At 41.1% G+C, this 19,633-nt stretch overlaps 1 protein-coding gene and 1 long non-coding RNA gene across 2 annotated transcripts in view; one reads left to right on the top strand and one right to left on the bottom strand.

Moving 5' to 3' along the window:
- The window catches only part of Col4a3 (collagen type IV alpha 3 chain), a 136,695-nt gene that overhangs the window by 8,435 nt on the left and 108,627 nt on the right, over nt 1-19,633 (bottom strand). The window contains exons 38-47 of the mRNA XM_052192369.1: nt 18,460-18,586; nt 15,979-16,059; nt 15,490-15,588; nt 14,526-14,573; nt 11,626-11,811; nt 11,018-11,148; nt 5,522-5,594; nt 3,079-3,150; nt 2,869-2,994; nt 1,996-2,094 (exon numbers count right to left, since the gene is read on the bottom strand). Of these exons, the coding sequence (XP_052048329.1) occupies nt 1,996-2,094; nt 2,869-2,994; nt 3,079-3,150; nt 5,522-5,594; nt 11,018-11,148; nt 11,626-11,811; nt 14,526-14,573; nt 15,490-15,588; nt 15,979-16,059; nt 18,460-18,586 (1,042 nt within the window). The remainder of the gene's footprint in view (nt 1-1,995; nt 2,095-2,868; nt 2,995-3,078; nt 3,151-5,521; nt 5,595-11,017; nt 11,149-11,625; nt 11,812-14,525; nt 14,574-15,489; nt 15,589-15,978; nt 16,060-18,459; nt 18,587-19,633) is intronic.
- On the top strand, nt 9,991-16,701 carry LOC127692227 (uncharacterized). Its single transcript, XR_007979428.1, has 3 exons — nt 9,991-10,081; nt 13,949-14,057; nt 16,545-16,701. It is a non-coding gene; the product is annotated as an uncharacterized LOC127692227 (long non-coding RNA).

Consider the following 19,633-nt stretch of genomic DNA (forward strand, 5'->3'; position numbering starts at 1 on the left):
CCTTAGAAGATTTTACCTACCAGTAATTCTAGTTTTCTTGGCTTGCTGACCCACCAAGAGTGAAAGCTGCTTCTCTTGTCACTATCTGAGCCCTTGTCAACTGCTGGGCCTTTCCTGTTGGTGACAAAGCTTCCGTCCCTTAAATTGCTCCAGTTGAGAATGTTTATCCTTTTGAGGATGATGCAAAAATAACTAATACGGGCCTTACGCAACAGATGCTTTCTGGTCTCTCCATGGTAATTGTAAAAGGATTAGCTGATCAGCGTAGAAACTGGAGGCAAGGTTTCGTGCTCATGTGTCCTCTGCAAGACTATGCTATATCACTATGGATCTAAGCTTGAGTCCTTCTACCATTCTCACGAGGTCTCCATAGCATCTGACTACTAGTTAATCAGTTCCCAACACAATTTGTATTGTAGTGTCCTGTGAGTGCTCCCACCTCATTATAATAATATCCAGCCTTGGCCATTAAAGTATATAAATTAATAGAGTGCATAAATTAATTATTATTAATAAATTATTAATGAAAGCACATTATGAATGAAGCCAAATGGGTCATCATCCTCTAATGTAGATTCCCAGAAAACTAAATCAAAAGTAATCACACAATTACTTGTTAATTGTTAATAATACAATTAATACAATTAATATTACAGTACATATTTGGACTGACATGTCTAACCTAGTTGGGAAATGATACTTGGAGGTTATGCTTTCTTAACAAAGTCTGTTACCTCAGGCAGCTACCACCAGTTCAGTGTTTTCCAGAGGGGTGCCTTGAGACTTTTGCAGAAGGTAGATTTAGATCCAGGTGATCAACCTGACATGAATAGCTTATATTCCAAGTAGAGCATTATATTTAAAAGGTTTTTCTGTATACCTGAGTTGTTGACTTGTATGAAAAAATAGTATAGCGAAGAGATAGCCATCCTAAATAAGGACACAAACTTATTCTATTCATGCCAGGTAGTATTTAAAAAGCAAACAGAACCAGAATAGCAAAAACACTCACTCATGAGGTACCACTGTTGAGAGCTAGACCAAGCCAAAGCATTCCCCGAAGCTCTAATGTATACAGAAAAAACATAGCTCATTCTCTAAACCAGAAACATGCTTGGCAGTATCTGTAATTGCCTGGGGACAGGGCTTCACCCCACCTTTTGTAGGCTGCTGCCATCCATATGGAGAAGGAATACTGTTCTCTCTCTAAAACTGGGTGTGTGCTTGGCAGAACCATAATGTCCTGGGACCAGGGCCTTAGGGAGACTGGGTCTTAGGATCTTGAGACCCCCAACTCTTCCCACTCTAAGGGGAAATGGCTATCAGTCTGAAGGCTGCCCAGTGCTCAGTCCCTGATGCCCTTGAGATATCTCATGTTCTCTTTGTGCAGCATTGGTTTGTTAGCTTCCCTCTCTTCCTTCTTTTTATGATACCTTTCCACTGACACTGTCCCATCTCTCCCCTAGAGATTTACATTAGATGCTGTACTTTTTAATAAGCTTGCCTGGCATAAGACATAGCTTATACAAGATCTCACAATCCCAAATTTTCTATCTTCTTATCTTCTGATCGCCTGGTCTTCCCACTTAGTACCCTGTCATTGAAGAACCACTGCTGGTCCGGGTCCTACTGTTCCTATAAGAAATTGTCAGCCAACATAACTTCTGTAGGTAATTAAAAACAATTTGCCTTTCTGAAAATAGAATAGTAACTGATGCTCTATTGATCCTTAGCTAAAGATTTTTGCCTTGATTCAAAATTAAGAGTCCATCTGCCCAGGGCAGAATGAACAGTGCATTCCAGTCATTTGTGACTCCTCCTCCTTCCAAGTGAGCTTCTGGCACCCTGCCTTTGTCCTAATCAGAGCAGTAGAACTAACTAGAGAACCCAGAGTACTCACTCTTTCTGGCAGTCATATGATCACATATCTAAATGCGTCCCCTCTGGAATCTGGAATAACACTGCTTCAACCAGGGAGGCAGGCTGGGTGTTTACCTGGCTGTCCTTTCGAGCCCTTGTTGCCCTTTGCACCAGCTGGTCCTGGAGGTCCTGGTTTCCCATCCTTGCCTGGTTTACCTCTTGGCCCACAGGGTCCTAGGCAGAAGGCAGATATGCCATCATATCAGAATAAAAGGTCAGGCTACCACCCATCTGAATAAGCACAGGACTTCTGCAGTTTCAGCAGCTAAGATAGACATCCCAGGAAAGCCATTAGTCCTGAGCTAGCTGGCATGTTTGTCTGCTCTCTTCCCCCAAAGGCCTTATGAAACCATGACTATGTGAAAGCATGTGCTGTTGTATTATGTTCTAGAATTCACTATGCCCATGAAGTGATCAAACCAGGAAGTGATACCACTGTTATCTCTCATATGATTCAGACAAACTTAAAGAACAAGAGTCCTATTCATGAATCTATTGCAATATTCTAAGACTATGTGAAGGGTTAGGTTCACTTTCCAAATATCAGCAGTCTGGAAAGACTTTGAAGTCATTTTCCCTAATGCTTCAGCGTACTAATTGTTAGAAGAATCACATTTATGGAAGTCAATTATAGCCAGGAATTCATTTAAAAATTGAATCCCAATGCTGATGTTTGCCAAAGGAGATGATACAAATGAATTTTTTTCCTAATAAAAACAAAGCACATCATGAGTTTTCCCTACTCTGTACTGTGTCCAGATGTTTTCACAAGAGTCTAAACTCTTTTTTTTCCCCCACTGGTCAGGATAAACGAGTCCAATCCCAAACTGTACAAAACATGGTGGTGTTCAGTGTTTTCTGTGGGGTTCTATCATCTCCCTCTAAACGCTTTAACGATTTTCTTCCTTCAACCTTTATTAAAGATCTAGGTTAACGGTATTAGCATACCTGGGATTCCTGGTGGTCCCAGGGGTCCGGGGTCTCCTTTCATTCCTGGTTGTCCGGGTGCACCAGGTGGCCCTGGGCTTCCCGGAAGGGAGATGACCTTAAGTGTGCCAGGTTTTCCACGTGGACCTATTGATATAAAAACAATGAGAAGTTGGCTTCATGAAACTACTCTTTCTTTATAGAGAACAATTGAAAAATAGATCTAGTTACCTGGTGGTCCTTTGGGCCCAACTGGTCCTGGATGTCCAATTGGCCCAAGAAATCCAGGATTACCCTTCTCTCCTGAGGAGGAGGAAGAAGAGTAAGAAAGAAACAAAGAAAATAAGCTTATATTTTAACGTTATCAGGGAAGTGTTTCTGAGAGATTACTTTTTGAGTTTGGGAACCAGGGAAGTATTTTGGGAGAATTATGAGGCCCTACTGAGCCCAGTGTTAATACCTTCTGATGAGTTGTGACATTTAGTTGTCTCGGTTAACAACATTCTTATTTTGTTGTTCCACAAGTATAGATAACCCAGAGTTTATGTTAAGAATTTTCATATACATTTATTTATGTAACAAAGTAGCAATCATTTCACTTTTATTCATAATGTTTTGTATAGATGATAAAAAGGCTACCAAAAATAGCCATTGATTTAGCCATTGAAATAGCCATTCAAAGAGAATTAAGACTGCATAGACATGGCTGGGCATCGTGGTCCATGCTTTTAATCCCAGAACTCAAGAGGTTGAGGTAGGTGGATCTCTGTGAGTTGGAGTCTAGCCTGGTCTACATAGTGAGTTCCAAGACATTCAGAACTACATAGAGAGTCCTGGCCTCAACAACAACAACAATAACAAAAATTGCATAGACATTGATATAATTACTTAAAATACTTGACTATTAAACAGGGTATCAATAGATGAAATGCAATAAAGTTGGGCTTAGTGATGCAGGGCTGCAATGCCAGCACTTGGGAGACAGAAGCAAAGGGATCACAAGTTCAAGGCTGTCTCAAAAAAGCAAAACAACCAGAGAAGAAATAAAAGAAACAACAAAATAATTACCCCACCAAAAGTTAATTGCCAATTACTGTAGATACTACTCTGAGGACCAGAAGAAAGTATGACTGTTTACCTATGACTATAAGAAGCAATCTAAACATTTGGTGATGGAACATTTTCCAACTATAGTGAAACCATAATCCAAGACAAGGGTTTTCTTCTGAAATTAACTGATTGTGTTCCACTGGGTATATTCCCAGGTCTTAGTTGTGAGAATCCTCTCCATTTTTACCTCTAAATATTTAAAGGCATTAAAGAATACTTGTCTTTAGCCTTTAGATGCTTTTCACATTGTTGATGTTTTTTTTGTTTTTTAAACAGATTTTATTTATTTTATTTATTTATTTATAGATGATGATGATGATGATGAGCACCCTGTAGCTGTCTTCAGACACACCAGAAGAAGGCATCAGATCCCATTACAGATGGTTGTGAGCCACCATGTGGTTGCTGGGAATTGAACTCAGGACCTCTGGAAGAGCACTCAGTGCTCTTAACCACTGAGCCATCTGTCCAGCCCACTGTTGGTGTTTTTATTCTGACACTTGGGAAGATGGTGTCATTAACTTGACCCAGGACAGCCTGCCTATAGTCACCTGCCCCATGACCAGTGAGAGACCTCAGAATCACTCACAATGATTTATCTTCAGCTAACTGCTCCTTAAAAGGCTGATGTTTCAAGAAATTGAAAAAGATGTTTTAAAGTCCACCTGGGCAACCTTTGAATGTAGAAACAGTTTTCCTTCCTGAAAAACTTGGTTTTGTTCACACTGGATACAGTTGTTATTTAGTATTTCTACAGGCTGTGAGAAGAGATTCCTGCCCTTATAAAACTCAGAACAGGGGAGTGACCAGTTAACAAATCTAATAAAAATCTGTTTGCATTACATTACAACCCCCCCACCCCAACAGAATCTCACTATGTAGCTCTGGAAGGCCTGGAATTCACAATATAGAGCAGACTGGCCTTGAACCTCTACTGATCCTCTTGCCTCTGCCTCCCAAGTGCTAGAATTACAGGCATGCTCTACGAAACCTGACATATCACACTATTTTCAATATGAAGAATATAATGGCATGGATTTCAATGTTAGAACACTTGCCCAGCATCTATGAAGCTTTGGGTTCAGTCCCTATCACTACAAATAAATAAACCCCACAAAACCCAAATGTATAAATCTATGCACAAAAATCCACTTTACCTGAACTAATGGGCTGGAGGCTGTCCTTTAAGATATTTTTTAAGCTTTCCAAATTATGAAATTAAATGCACATGGCCAAAACTTAAAAATAATTCCATCAGTATTGATGTAGTATGCTGTCCCCTATCCTGATAAATTTAAAAATCCCAAAGATAACACTTTCAATGGTCTCTAACTGTCCTATAGTTTCTATTCTTCCATAGTGGTTTTCATCTGAACCCACAGGGCTGGCACTCTAGCCTACACTGAACCTGGTAGTAGGTCCTCACACTGAGGTCCTGTTTGCTCTACTCCTGCCATCTCTGGTGGCCACAGGAGTTCATCAAATGTGATATGCAGTTTTACAAATGTGATTGGAGCAGCACTTGCTGTATTTGTCTATAAGAACAATGGTGTCAAAATAGTACCTTTTATGCCTGGAAATCCGGGGAATCCTGGATCACCTCTGACACCGGGAAGACCAGGGGTACCTGGTGCTCCCTATATTTTGAATACAGAGAAAAGAACAGAACCACAAAGTTTTAAAATGTAATACTCATGACAGATTACATTTTAATAAAAAGATATAACTTCATATTGGATAAGAGTAGGATGAAATTGACAGATATTATTTTTACCTGTCAGTTCAGCATTCTGCCTACCTTTAGCTCTAATGCTCCCTAGAGTTCTTCTAGGACCATTTAAAACATGCCCTCACTCCCACCATGTACATAAGCAAACTTGCCATCTGATGTTAGTGTATACTGCTTTGGTTTTGAATGTGTTTACATGGAACTGCCCTGTATTAGGAGTCATTTCAGGAAGAATATAAATGTGTGATTGTTGCTAAGACCATAGAGTCATTGTTGGATCCCAGTGCCATTCTGCTAAGCTAGCAGAGGCCTACATTTCTCTGGTGAGGGCAGTGGGAGATCAATAGTCTAGACATGGAACCTCAAAGGGTAGCAGGGAAGAGGGTGAGCCTACTGAGTAATGGTCAGGTTGTCACAGGAATACCCCACTCCTGGTACCAATTTGTCTTAGTCAGGGTTTCTATTACTGAACAAACATCATGACCAAGAAGCAAGCCAGTAAGGAACATCTCTCCATGGCCTCTGCATCAGCTCCTGCTTCCTAACCTGCTTGAGTTCCAGTTCTGACTTCCTTTTGTGATGAATAGTAATGCAGAAGTGTAAGCTGAATAAACCCTTTCCTCCCCAAAACATGGTCAGGTTGTCACAGGAATACCCCACTCCTGGTACCAATTTGTCTTAGTCAGGGTTTCTATTACTGAACAAACATCATGACCAAGAAGCAAGCCAGTAAGGAACATCTCTCCATGGCCTCTGCATCAGCTCCTGCTTCCTAACCTGCTTGAGTTCCAGTCCTGACTTCCTTTTGTGATGAACAGTAATGCAGAAGTGTAAGCTGAATAAACCCTTTCCTCCCTGAACTTGCTTCTTAGTCATGATGTTTGTGCAGGAATAGAAATCCTGACTAAGACAAGGTGCTCACATCAATTGCTACTGGAGCCTTGAGATGCTCAAGGACAGCCATGAGAGCAGAGAGGGATTGGGGCTTCCAAAAAGATCAATATGCTCAATCCACTTTCACACTGTTTCTAGGAATTGATACAGAACGCTCAACTGAAAACAATGAACTGAAAATCACGAGAAAGGTACCAAGAATAACAAAGGTTATTACAAATCTTCTTACAGTCAGCTGCTTCTGGAGGAAAAACACAGTAATTCAATTGCTGGGATGAACTGATATGTGGTTAAAAGAAGGAAAGGAAAGCGAAAGGGACTGTCTGGCTTCTGGTAACTGGCTGTTGTCTTTAGCAAAAGGCAGCTAAGGAGAGTCAGACACCAGGTTCAGCTCTTGGGTGGAAAGGGAGGTACTTTATGCAAAAGGAGTGTTGTTAAGATGGCAAGTCAGGACATCCATCAAGAAGACTTATCTTTCCATTGGAAATGACCAGCAAAGCACCTGAAGGGTTAAGAGCAGTCCTGTTTACAAACCAGACTTTCTAACTGCCTGTGTTCCTGGAAGAAATTTAGGTGCAATCACTAGGTCAGTAATGACAGCTTTCAAAGCACCAGAGAGTTACATGGGTGACATCTACAGATTGGATGGAGGTGGACAGTATCTCAAAAAGCAGATTCTAGAAATCAAATCACAAGAGTTGAAAAGAGCTTAACATGCTTCCTAATAACTGCCATGTCACAAGACTCCCATATTTACCCCTAGAGAGGGTGTTAGAGATGGACTTGTGGGCTGGGTGATAGAGAGCCTGTATTCTCATGTGATCTCTCTACCATGTCTTTGTGGTCACAGTGACTGCTACATAGGGCAATCAAAATAAGTTTTAAGCTTGGCGAGTGGTCAAAGCAAAGGTAAGTTATATAAAGGATTAATTTCAACTTGTAGAGGAAACTTGACAGGCGCTCAGGAATGAAGAAGTGATATACTGATCCTTTGGGTTTAATTTTAAGTGTGTGTGTGTGTGTGTGTGTGTGTGTGTGTGTGTGTGTGTGTGTATGCACAAGCACAGGTGTTGTCCGAAATGGGAAGTGTTAGATAACTTGGAGCTAGAGTCACAGATGAGCTGTCTGGTGTGGATGCTGGGAGCTGAACCTAAGTCCTCCGGAAGCACAGCACGTGCTCCTAGCTAGGGCGCTATCTCTCTAGCTGTGATGTGTTGCTTCTTTAGAGGATGAGACCTTCATGTCTTGAACTCTTGTCAGTCCTCTGGTCTCCTGTGGGTGGGTTCTCATGTAACCTCAGCCTCCAGTTGTACCCCCACATACATAAACAGTCAGGCTTTAGACTCTGAGAAACGCCTTCTCTCTTAGTTTCCACCTTGCTTTCCTTGTTTCCCTGGATAACTAATGTTTCTCTTTTCTGATTCAGGCCCTGAGCATGATCCACAGAGGAAAATAGTTGCCCTTGCTGAGTTGCTTCTGCTCCCCACCTCTCCTCATAGCACACAGCAAGAAAAGGATGTGTCCCAGTATCTGTCTCCTTCATTTTAGATCAGGCCCTTTGAAAGTAAAGGACTGTATCACCCGGTACAGAGCGGACACCCCAGAATGAGTTTTGAACTACATTCATCTATTCAACCACTGTTTCCAAGAGAATTCAGAGAGGTGGTAGAGGGTGAGGGAGGGACTCAGGAATGAGAGGTCTTGGGCTGGGATCCTGGGAGTCTGGACCCATAAGAATAGGATGGCATCCTTGGAGGTAGATATGAAAGTTCTGCACTCAACATCTCAACCACCAACAGCGCAATGGCTAGACAAGAAAAATACGGATGGAAACACTGGTGTAAGAGAAACTCAAAGTAATAGAATTGGTGTTATGAAGGATTAATAGATTTGCTTAGGTGTTGGCGAGGATGTGGAGAAAGAGGAACACGCCTCCACTGCTGGTGGGGTTGCAAATTAGTACAACCGCTCTGGAAATCAGTCTGGCGGTTCCTCAGAAAACTGAGCATTTCACTTCCAAAAGATCCTGCTATACCACTCCTGGGCATATACCCAGAGGTTTCCCCAGCATGTAATAAGGATATATGCTCCACTATGTTCATAGCAGCCCTATTTATAATAGCCAGAAGCTGGAAAGAACCCAGATGTCCCTCAACAGAAGAATGGATGCAAAAAATGTGGTATATCTACACAATGGAGTACTATTCAGCCATTAGAAACAATGAATTCATGAAATTCTTAGACAAATGGATGGAGCTGGAGAACATCATACTAAGTGAGGCAACCCAGTCTCAAAAGATCAATCGTGGTATGCACTCACTAATAAGTGGATATTAGCCTGGAAAACTGGAATATGCAAAACATAATCCACACATCAAATGAGGTACAAGAAGAACGGAGGAGTGGCCCCTGGTTCTGGAAAGACTCAGTGTAGCAGTATAAGACAAAACCAGAACAGGGAATTGGGAGGGATAGGTGGGAGAACAGGGGGAGGGAAGGGGGCTTATGTGACTTTCGGGGAGTGGGGGACCAGAAAATGGGAAATAATTTGAAATGTAAATAAAAAATATATTGAATAAAATTTTAAAAAATAGATTTGCTTAGGAGACATTGATCACACAAAGTGGAATTTAGCTGAGGAAGTACTGCCTCCAAAATCCTCCAAAGATAATTAGCTAACCAGGCCTGAGAGAGATAGCCAAGCCTATAAGGCAAGGATGTAAATGTTCACCAGGACTGACCAGCTATCAGGCCTGTCGCCAAAGAAGGTGCCTCCAACAGGATGCTCACACAGGGTCGCAGCAGTGTAAGTCCTGGCCTGCCATAAAGCCCCTTGTTCTCTTCCTGAGAAAAGCATAACTCTGCCAACTGGACAAGAAGAATGTGGGAAACAACTACTCGGAAAAAATACAACACTGGTGTCCTTAAAATCGTCCTAGCAATATCTTTGTTGTGAAAAATCTCGCATTTGCCTAACTGGCTAGATTTATAGTCCTCCTGTCTCTGTTTAAGTTGTTCAAAATGTAACCTGGGGCCGGGTTCAAAGAGGTTTATTTGGAGGGGGAGGGTAGGTGATAGCTTAAGCCTAAGGTGTATGTAAAATAGTAAAATATTCTAATAGAGGCTGGCTTCTCTTGGGTATTAGCCAGGGCTGGATGTGTACTATTAAAGAGCTTTTTCCTCTTCTCACTGGGAAGGCATATTATTTCTACAATAACAAAGTTGAATTTTGTGACAGCTGACTCTCAGCACATCCTGTCATTACCATTGTGGCCATGAGTCAGCTGAGTGACCCAAGGGAAACTTAGTTGACGTTCTAAAATGGTAGTGCTCAGCTAGTGAGATACTTCCTTCCCGTAGACAACACTGGGGGACTTAGCTCTTACTTCTGTAAGTTGTTGTATTGCTGGCTTCATTTTAAAGGGAAATACTGTCAGACTGGGGTATATTCATGGTAGAGGTAAGGCTGATGAACAAGGAAACTGAATCTGCCAGAAACAGGTACATAATAATAGGAAGAAATTCAAGTTACATTTAAATATTTGATGATACGGGTGGTGTGTGTGTGTGTGTGTGTGTGTACCTATTTACAAGATAGCAAAAGTTGTTTTGAAAGCAAATTAATAGAGGGACACAATGACTATCATTTGAGACTATTGGAGGACATTTATCAATGACTTGGTACTTAGATTTTTCCCTACTGAAATAGCTCAGAGTTCACATAAGCAAGAGTCAGAGGTTTGTAACTATAAACCAATGTGTTAGAGGCATTATAGAGGTGAAATATTTGGGACCTGTACTGGCTATTTTTGTGTGTCAACTTGACACAGGCTGGAGTATCACAGCGAAAGGAGCTTCAGTTGGGGAAGTGCCTCCATGAGATCCAGCTGTGGGGCATTTTCTCAATTAGTGATCAAGGGGGGAGGGCCCCTTGTGGGTGGTACCACCTTTGGGCTGGTGGTCTTGGGTTCTATAAGAGAGCAGGCTGAGCAAGCCAGGGGAAGCAAGCCAGTAAGGAACATCCCTCCATGGACTCTGCATCAGCTCCTGCTTCCTAACCTGCTTGAGTTCCAGTCCTGACTTCCTTTTGTGACAAACAGCAATGCAGAAGTGTAAGCTGAATAAACCCTTTCCTCCCCAAATTGCTTCTTGGTCATGATGTTTGTGCAGGAATAGAAACCCTGACTAAGACAGGACCCTTAAGTTTCTTTGATGTCCTGGACTGTGAGGGACCTTGGGTGTATCACATCAGTACACAGATGTATCATAACAAGTGAATATGTGCTGTATTTAGGGGCAGCTGATCATGCGCGCCAGTCAGTTCTCCAGAGTTAATAGTACAGTTTAGGAACAGTGAGCACGTGTGACCAGCGCTGATATATACAATATGCACAACAACAGCAAGGCAGAACTGTATTAATGACATTCCCCACTCACCGGGTGACCTGGTGGGCCCATGTCCCCTACAGTTCCAGGCAGACCTTTGGGGCCAGGAGGGCCCATAAATCCTTTGTCACCTTTTATGCCTTTTCCAATAGGTCCTGGAGGTCCAGGGGGACCTGGCTCACCTGGATTCACAAAGAGTGCATTAGAGTTGCCAGGAAAGGATTCTAGGGAGTTCTGTCATAGATTCTTTCAAAATGAAACACAAGCTCCACAACCTTGTCATTGCCCCAAACACCCTTTCCTTTGCTGCTGGGAGGTGGGGCTGTGGTGAAGATGGAGGGAGAGCATGCCAGGGAGGCATGGGGGAAAGCAGGAAAGAACTACGTCTTCCCGAGGATAGTATGTGGGGAAGCATCTGGCCGGATGCATAGTACACACTCAACAATAGAGTCTCTGTCTTTAGGATACATAATTAAATGTGCTAATCTTTTATCCAGGCCACTGTCCATCCACGCCACACCAACTCACTGTGTATGACAGTCAGGGATCTGAGAGGAGTGAAGAAAAGCAGGAAAAACACAAGAAGCCACAATGGCAGAAAGAAGACATGTGATGTCAGATGCCACTTCCATTTTAACTCGGGGAAGGAAGCACTCTACCTGGATCTCCTCTTAAGCCAGGGAGACCTCTGTTTCCTTTTGGGCCAGGGACAACTGCCCCAGGTAGACCCGGTGGTCCTGGGAGTCCAGTGATGCCTGGGGGTCCTTGAGGCCCAACATCCCCCATGGCTCCCTTTCTTCCAGGAAGGCCAGACAAGCCTGGAACTCCCCTGTCTCCTCTGGCCCCTGCAAAGAAGAAAGCTCAGTTGGGTTTACAGTTTTGTGGTTAGCTTCAGCAACACAGGCCCTTTCTTTGAAAATGTTAAGATTCATAATGTATTTTCTTAAAAAAAAAAAAGGCCAGAGAACAAAAGTATAGATCTATAGGTCTTCCTCAGACTAGGTGTTGATGTAGGTAAAATTACTACATTTTTTTTTTTTTTTACAAATTTGTTGTCTGACTTTATTTGGTGTGTGTGTGTGTGTGTGTGTGTGTGTGCATGCTCCTGTGTCTTCTTTATTGAAAAATGCGTACTCAGTAAACCCAGAGATCATTGCTTTGCCTGGGATGGCTGTTTATCAAATTCCAGCGATCGGCATGTCTCAGCTTTCCTAGTTCTGATATTACAGATAGTGTATATTTGATGCCCCCCCTCCCCCCTCCCCCCCTCCAGAGCCATCTCTCCAGCTCTTTCATTGTCTTATTTTAAAAGTAAAAATATTCCTGTCCCAGCTTAACTGTTTGAAAAACATTTAGGTAACATTTAGCCAAATGGCATGCTATTTTAAGATCTAAAGTGTCATGCATATGTAAGCCACAGTTACTATTTGGTGGACTTTATCGTGACATTATTTATTTACAAATAATTCAATAGAGCAGAAAGAAGCTAAACTTCAGGGTAGTGATGTGGATCTGTGGCCCAGTTAGACACAGAGGTAGCTGCAATCCTACTCAGTCTCCTGGCTGAATCTTTCCCACAGCCGTGATACAGAGTCAAGGGGGAACAAGCACAGTAAGAGGTCTGAAAGAAGACCCCAGAAATGTCACAGCATAGTACCAGGTATTATTGGTCATTTCAGAAAACCTTCAAGAAACTGTGCTTCCAAATTTCTGCATGCAAGCTGTAGTATGGATTGGAAAGAATCTCCCTTCCTCTTTCCCATCTTTATGTTTTTTTTTTAATTAAAAAATGACCTATGCATTTTATCTTATAAGTATGAGCATGTTTTACCTACATGTATGTAGTGCTCCATGTGTGTGCCTGGTGCCCAGAGAAGCTGGAGGAGATCATTAAATCCTCTGGAGCTGGAGTTAGCTGTGGCTGCATGCCACATGCATCTGAATGCGGGACCTGTGTAAGAGCAACACGTGCTCTTAATCTCTGGGCTATTTCTCTACCCTCCCCAACCCCAAGTTATTCATGAGAGTAAATTGTGTGAATATAGGAGAGGTGAGAGTAAGGCTGTTGGCTGGAGGGCAGTTGCGGTTGGGTAACTATCAGGTAGGTAGTAAAGACTTAGGGTCAGAAGGAGAATCAAAGTGTTGAATGTTCCTGGGTTGTCCTCAGTGAGTTCATATTCCTGAGTCTTGTAGTGCCTGTAATTTCTGCTGTTAAAGGAATCACTCAGAGGGCATCAGCTGTTTCTGCCTCTGAAGCATTGCCTTTGTCCAGCAATGACCTCATGAACTCATGTCGTGGGTTTTATATTACATTTTTGTTAAAATTTCATTCTTTGTTCTCTGAGTTCTCTTAAGGATCTGGGAGAATAAACTAAACAAACCAATCTTCCAAGTTTTGATGACTTCTTCACGGTTTGCTACCCCAGAAGCATCGAGGAGTGTGATCACTTACATAAGTGGACTTGTTGTTAATTTTAAAGCTTTTGTTGTTGTTGGTGGTGGTCGTGATGGTGGTGGTGGTCTAAGGTGTGACTTTTTTTCCTTTGAAAATTTATTTGCAGTCAAATGCAAAGTAATGCAAACACAACATTTCCCTTCCAGTGAGTTTTGAGTTTAGCCTAAGGAGACGAACTAAAGCTTTTCTTTTGTATATAATTTTACAACTAGACACTGGGATAGGGAAAGGTTCCATGCTCGTAGGGCATGAAAGGCTCAGTATGCAAACACTGAGATTAACCGAAAGGACAATCAAGTCATTAAGAAATGGTGGGAAAGAGCAGCCTCTGTCTGCGTCACACTTCGGCTCCAGTGCTGTCCAGTTGCCACCTCAACTCTTCTGCAGGGTCTCATGCCATCACTTGTTATGAATAAAGAAAGCATAATTACTACCTTGAACTACTCCTATTCATGTCAGAATAATAAAGATTGTTAAAAGGTTAAAAGCAAGCCACCTGCTGTTTCTCTTGGCTTCTTTCTCTACAGAAAGGAAATGTGCTCAGGGACTCTGCTTATCCTGTGGCACTGGTTTGAGAAAGATACGCACGCCTGTGGCAGGTCAAGAAACATGCATAGACTTTGAGGAACGTATTAGGTAAGGTGTCCTGTCTCAGATGTTGACTGAGGTTCAGGGTAGCCCTTGACAAACAAGAACATGAACCACAAGCTCCGTGCAAGGCCTGGAATCAAAGTGGGGAATGGCACTATGGCACTATCCCTGTCCCTCAACAGCAGGGAAGAGTGCTCACAGGGAAGCCACCTCCGCCTGTATTCTTGTAGAGTGGAGTCATAATAACCAGCTAACAACAGCAGCAATAACACAAATATACATGAATATCTTTAAAACCCTGCATAGAAGAAAATCAGATAGGCTAGGACATAGCTTTGGAAATGTTTCCTTTATTGTGATGATAATTTTAATTGACTATTAAGACTACATTTAGTATTATCATTGGGGCATCTTTCACTTGCCAACTTACATTGTTTTACAAATCAAATCAAGAGAAGTATCTACTGCTCTTGGAAACTTGCATTTTAAGGTCAGGGAAGAAGAAAGGCCTACCTGGTACACCAGGGCTCCCTTTTGGGCCTGGATAGCCCCCCAGCAAGCCTGTAAGTGGTAATTTTGATATATTAACATTTGATTAATCTCATTACATCCTATAAGTGAAGGAAATACAATTGATTCATGCTGAGGCTGTGGCAGAGACCATACATTCTATCAGTGAAGACTTATTAGAGCCACATGGAATTGAATACTATTAATAAACCAGTGGGTGGAACAAATATTAAAGGCAAGGGTCATTGAGGTAGCTCTGTGGATAAAGGTTCATACCTCTCAGACTAACGACCTGAACTCGGTCCCCCAGGACACATGCGGGCTAAAGGGAAAATCAACCCCTGGAGATCATCCTTTTGCCTTCCACAAAATGCCTACGGCACGAATTAATCCATAAACACACACACACACACACACACACACACACACACACACACACACTATATATTATATAATTCTATGTATATTTATATGTTTTATATAAAATTACATATAATATAAATATAGATCCTATGATAATTATCATATCCTATGATAATATATTATAACATATAATATACATATTATAATTACACACATATACCATAAAAATATAAATATGATATATAGTATATGTATTTATAATTTATTATACTTTATTTATATTATATATTATAAATTCATGTGTTATAAGTATTTTATAATATTATATAATATATATAATTATATAAAATTCTATACATTATATATTTATATATTACATTATACATAATATAGATTATATAATCTATATATTCTTATATACGCTATATAATATATAATATGTAATATATAAACAATAAAGCCTATATCATATATAATTAATATATAATATATAGTACATGCATAAGTATATAGATTCATTCACATGCATATATATGTATATATATACATATATATGTATATATGACTCATTCATTTGGATATATAGATGAAGAGTAGGCTGTACCTGTTTCTCCCTTTTCTCCCGGAGGACCAGGAATTCCATCACATCCTTGGTCACCTCTCATACCCATTGGCCCAGGAAGTCCTGGGAGTCCTGGAGGGCCTGAAACAAACAGAAACCCAAACCATGCCACTCAATGACAGGGCCCCTTCTGATGGCCTACTGTGAATACCAGGGAGGTAGGTAGAAAGTGCTCAAAGGTACTGATTGCTTTCAGGACTGTATTAAGTGTAACTCCATTCATAGAAAAACAAACATACACAAACAAACAAACAAACAAACAAACACTAAAACAACCCCAAGACCTATGTCTAGATTAGTACTATCTTTAGATGACTGTGTATTTTATACTGGCAGATACTTTAATTAGGTAGTGTTGTAAGTCCCACTATTCTGCATTCTGCAAGTGATAGAACAGTATACTTAGTTTACTCTCAAGGAGACAGTGTGTTTTCTCCAGACAGAGGGGTAGAATAAGTTTTAAAATGAAACCTGGAGGGCCAGTGCTTCCTGGAGGGCCTGGGAAGCCTTTCTGTCCTTTCATACCCAAATCACCATCAGGACCTGGTTTTCCTAAAGATGCAGAGAGGGGAGAGAGAAAGAAGAACAAGATATTAGTAGTTAGTCACAGTGGCGCTGAAACAGGCAGTTCCTCCATCAGCCATGCTCAGGCTGGCCTTAAGGAAATTCTTAACAGGTCACCTCAGACATTGGTTCTGACAAACATTTCTCCTGCAAACCACACAGTTATATGATTTCCTTCCTATGTTGAAGTTCTAACATCCAGCTACTCAGAATGCCACTGTATTTTTTTTTTTTTTAAAATTAGGGTTGACAAGATGGCTCAGGGGGTAAAGGTGCTTGTAGCTTAGCCTTACAACCTAAGTTCAATCCTCTATGCAAATTGCTCAATATCTGACTAACTGTTAAATTCAGAAGCCACAAATGTATCAACCCCCCCAGTTAAATGCTATATTTATGTAAGCCTGCAGCTGTAACCTAATAGTTTGGCAAATTATTATTTTTTTTTTAGATTTATTAAATACATTTTCTTTCAGGGCTGGAGAAGAAGCTCAGCGGTTAAAAGCATTGACTGACTGCTCTTCCAGAGGTCCTGAGTTCAATTCACAGCAACTACATGGTAGCTCACAACCATCTGTAATGGGATCTGATACCCTCTTCTGGTGTGTCTGAAGACAGCTTCAGTGTATTCATAGACATAAAGTAAATAAATAAATCTTTTTAAAAAGTACATTTCTTTCTTTCTACTTTTTCCTCCACTGCCAGGGCTGGGAATTGAACCCACAACCTTGTGTATGTGAGGAAACACTACACTACTGAGCTTCATCTCCAGCCATGCAAATGTTTTAAATAAAACAAAATGAACACTTGTTATGAGCTAACATGGGTAGTGGATCAGAAATATGTCAGGAAAAAAAGATTTAAAACAGCACTACAGATGGAATCACATTCATCATAAATTTATAGACTAAAGTCTTAACTTCCAGTGCCTCAGAAAGTCATTATGTTTAGCAATGTGGTTGTCAAAAATTGGGGCTGGTATGATGGCTAAGTGGGTAATGGTGCTTGCAGCCAAGGCTGACAGCCTGAATTTGATCTTCTGGGCCCACACGATAGAAGGAATGCACTGATTCCCACAAGTTCTTCCTCGTTTCCCCTGACCTCCATGTGGATACCACACACCAGGCCCACATACAACGAATGAATGAATAAACAAATAAATAAAGCTAAAAATTGTATTTAAATATGTTTTAAGGTTAAAAGAAAGCGAGGACTCTAACACTAGTGGCATCTTTGTAAGAGATCAGGATGCAAACACAAGGGGAGACAGGAAGAGATGGCTCTAGCCAAGCCCAGAGGTCTCACAGGAACCAGCCTTACCAGCACTTTGGTCTCAGAGTTCTGGTTTCCAGACTGTGAGAAAGGAGGCATCTGTTAAGTCACCCAGTCTATGCTTTGGTTAGAAGCCCGGCTATGTCTTTCTAAGCTGAGATTTTGCAAGAAGTGCTCTTTTATGCCTCTAGGCTGAATTTGTTGAGGCAAAACTTCAGACTTCTTGATTACAAAAGCAGGTGTTTAGATTTCAATTTGCTAAACAGTAAAATGAGAAATTCCTAACAAATTCACCATTTTTTAGTGCTCTAGAATTTGAAGTACAAAGATGAATCAAAACAACTGTTGGCACACACCCCAGAAGTTTAGCTTTCTGTTTGCAAACTCCAGTCTAAAATGTAAGGGCCATCCAACACAGTGCTGCCACCTTTCAGAACTGTAAAACTGGGGCTTACCTGTTACAGGATATTTGGTAACACTGTGAACCTCTGGATTGTGTTATTTACTGGAAAAAACTGTTTCTAAAGTTGTGGTGTGGCTCAGCCCTTAGCACACACCTTTAATCCCAAACAACGAAGGTAAATTCAGTCTGTAGAAGGAAGCACCTGTGCTTGGAAGTGATGTCTGAGTGACAGAAAAAGTGACGAGTCAGAGAAAGATTTGACAGACTAGGCTATGCCCAACTCTCACAAGGAGAGAAAAGAGAGGCTATTGAAAAGAGTGCAGAGAGAAAAGAAAGAGGCAGTTTTACAAGGAGAGTTTTACAGAGACAGGGTGAAGACAACAAGCCAGAGGAGAAGGAGCCAGAAGATTAGAACAGATTGTCAAAGTTAGTTTGAGGCTAATAGAGCAAAAGTCAGAGGCCAATAGAGGAGCTAGCTTGTAGAGGAGTCTGGCTTTGAGCTAGAACTGTGAAGTTGAACCAGCCAGTCAGAGATCACAAAGAACCAGGAAGGGGTGAGATTATTCTGTAGCAGGTCTCAGAGGCTGAAAACATTCTAGGCCTTGATTACATTGTACAGAGCCTAGAAGCTTCTAGGCCTAGGTTAGCAGACAGAAGCAGTAAGCCTTTAGAGGGGACAATTACATCAGGCAAACAAAAGTTCCTCTTACACTGACCTGGGTGGCCAGGACTCCCAGGACTCCCAGGGGCTCCATCAGGTCCAGCAGGCCCCGACTGTCCAGGTGGCCCAGGTAGGCCTCTTTCTCCTTTCTTTCCTTTGCCACCTGGCAATCCTGGATCGCCCTTAAATTCAGTCAAACACCTTTAAAGTTCTCATATAAGCAGGATATGTGGTTAGGATTAAGTTTTTTTTTAAAACAAAACAAAACAAAAAACAAAAAATGGCATTGACTTATTAATCCATGCTGTGCATTTGCTACAGACCAACACCATAAAATGTGTGAGGAATGGTAGCCCTGTGCTTCGTGAGGCCCAATGCAGAATGAAAATGCAGCACGCCCTCTCTCTTTAAAGACACTGAAAGGGTTTCAAGAGAACAAGAGCAGAACATTTAGCCAAGATGGGCTCCAGGACAGCACTGGGGCTATGTGAAGACAGATGGAATACCCACATACAATGCACACAGACACTGCTTTCATGGACTTCAGAGTCCAGCAGGGAGACAGTTAGCAAACAATCAAGCAGAAAAATCACAAAATTGTGGTGACTGATAGGGAATAAGAAGTAGGCTAAACAGATAAGTGTCCTGCAGATACAATGCTAAAAATAAATAAATAAATAAATAAATAAATAAATAAATAAATAAATAAATAAATGTCTGCCAATCATGTTTTTTTTTTAAAAAAACAAAACAAAACAACAATTTGGCTGATTTACTATCTATCACATCTGTATCTCAGATTAATGATAATTCAGATCACCCATGGTTGATGGTGACTTACACAATTTCCATCAAGGCTGATTGGAATATATTATTCTTATACCAGGACTCCCTAACTTGAGAAAAATCAGCCTTTGGCCAATGCAGAGCTCTAAACATTTCATGTGGTTATTACTTATGAAAAGCTGAATCTAGACAGAGGTGGTAATGGACTGAATAAGAATCTGATCAAATGGGATTGCCCTGGAGAATATACCTCAGTGGAAAGTGTTTCCATGGTTTTCTGAAAACAAACAAACAAAACAAACAATCTAAAATTGTGCTTCAAGTAATGAAAGCTTGTTTTCTCAAATCTTTGTAGTTTCTGAAATTTTTCCTTCTTGTTCTGATGGCTACTGCAGAAAATGGAAATAATTATAACAATGGGTTTTATTTGTTTTTGTTGTGCT

This window comes from Apodemus sylvaticus, chromosome 9 (genome assembly GCF_947179515.1).
Source record: "Apodemus sylvaticus chromosome 9, mApoSyl1.1, whole genome shotgun sequence".
In the NCBI taxonomy this organism is placed as follows: Eukaryota; Metazoa; Chordata; class Mammalia; order Rodentia; family Muridae; genus Apodemus; species Apodemus sylvaticus.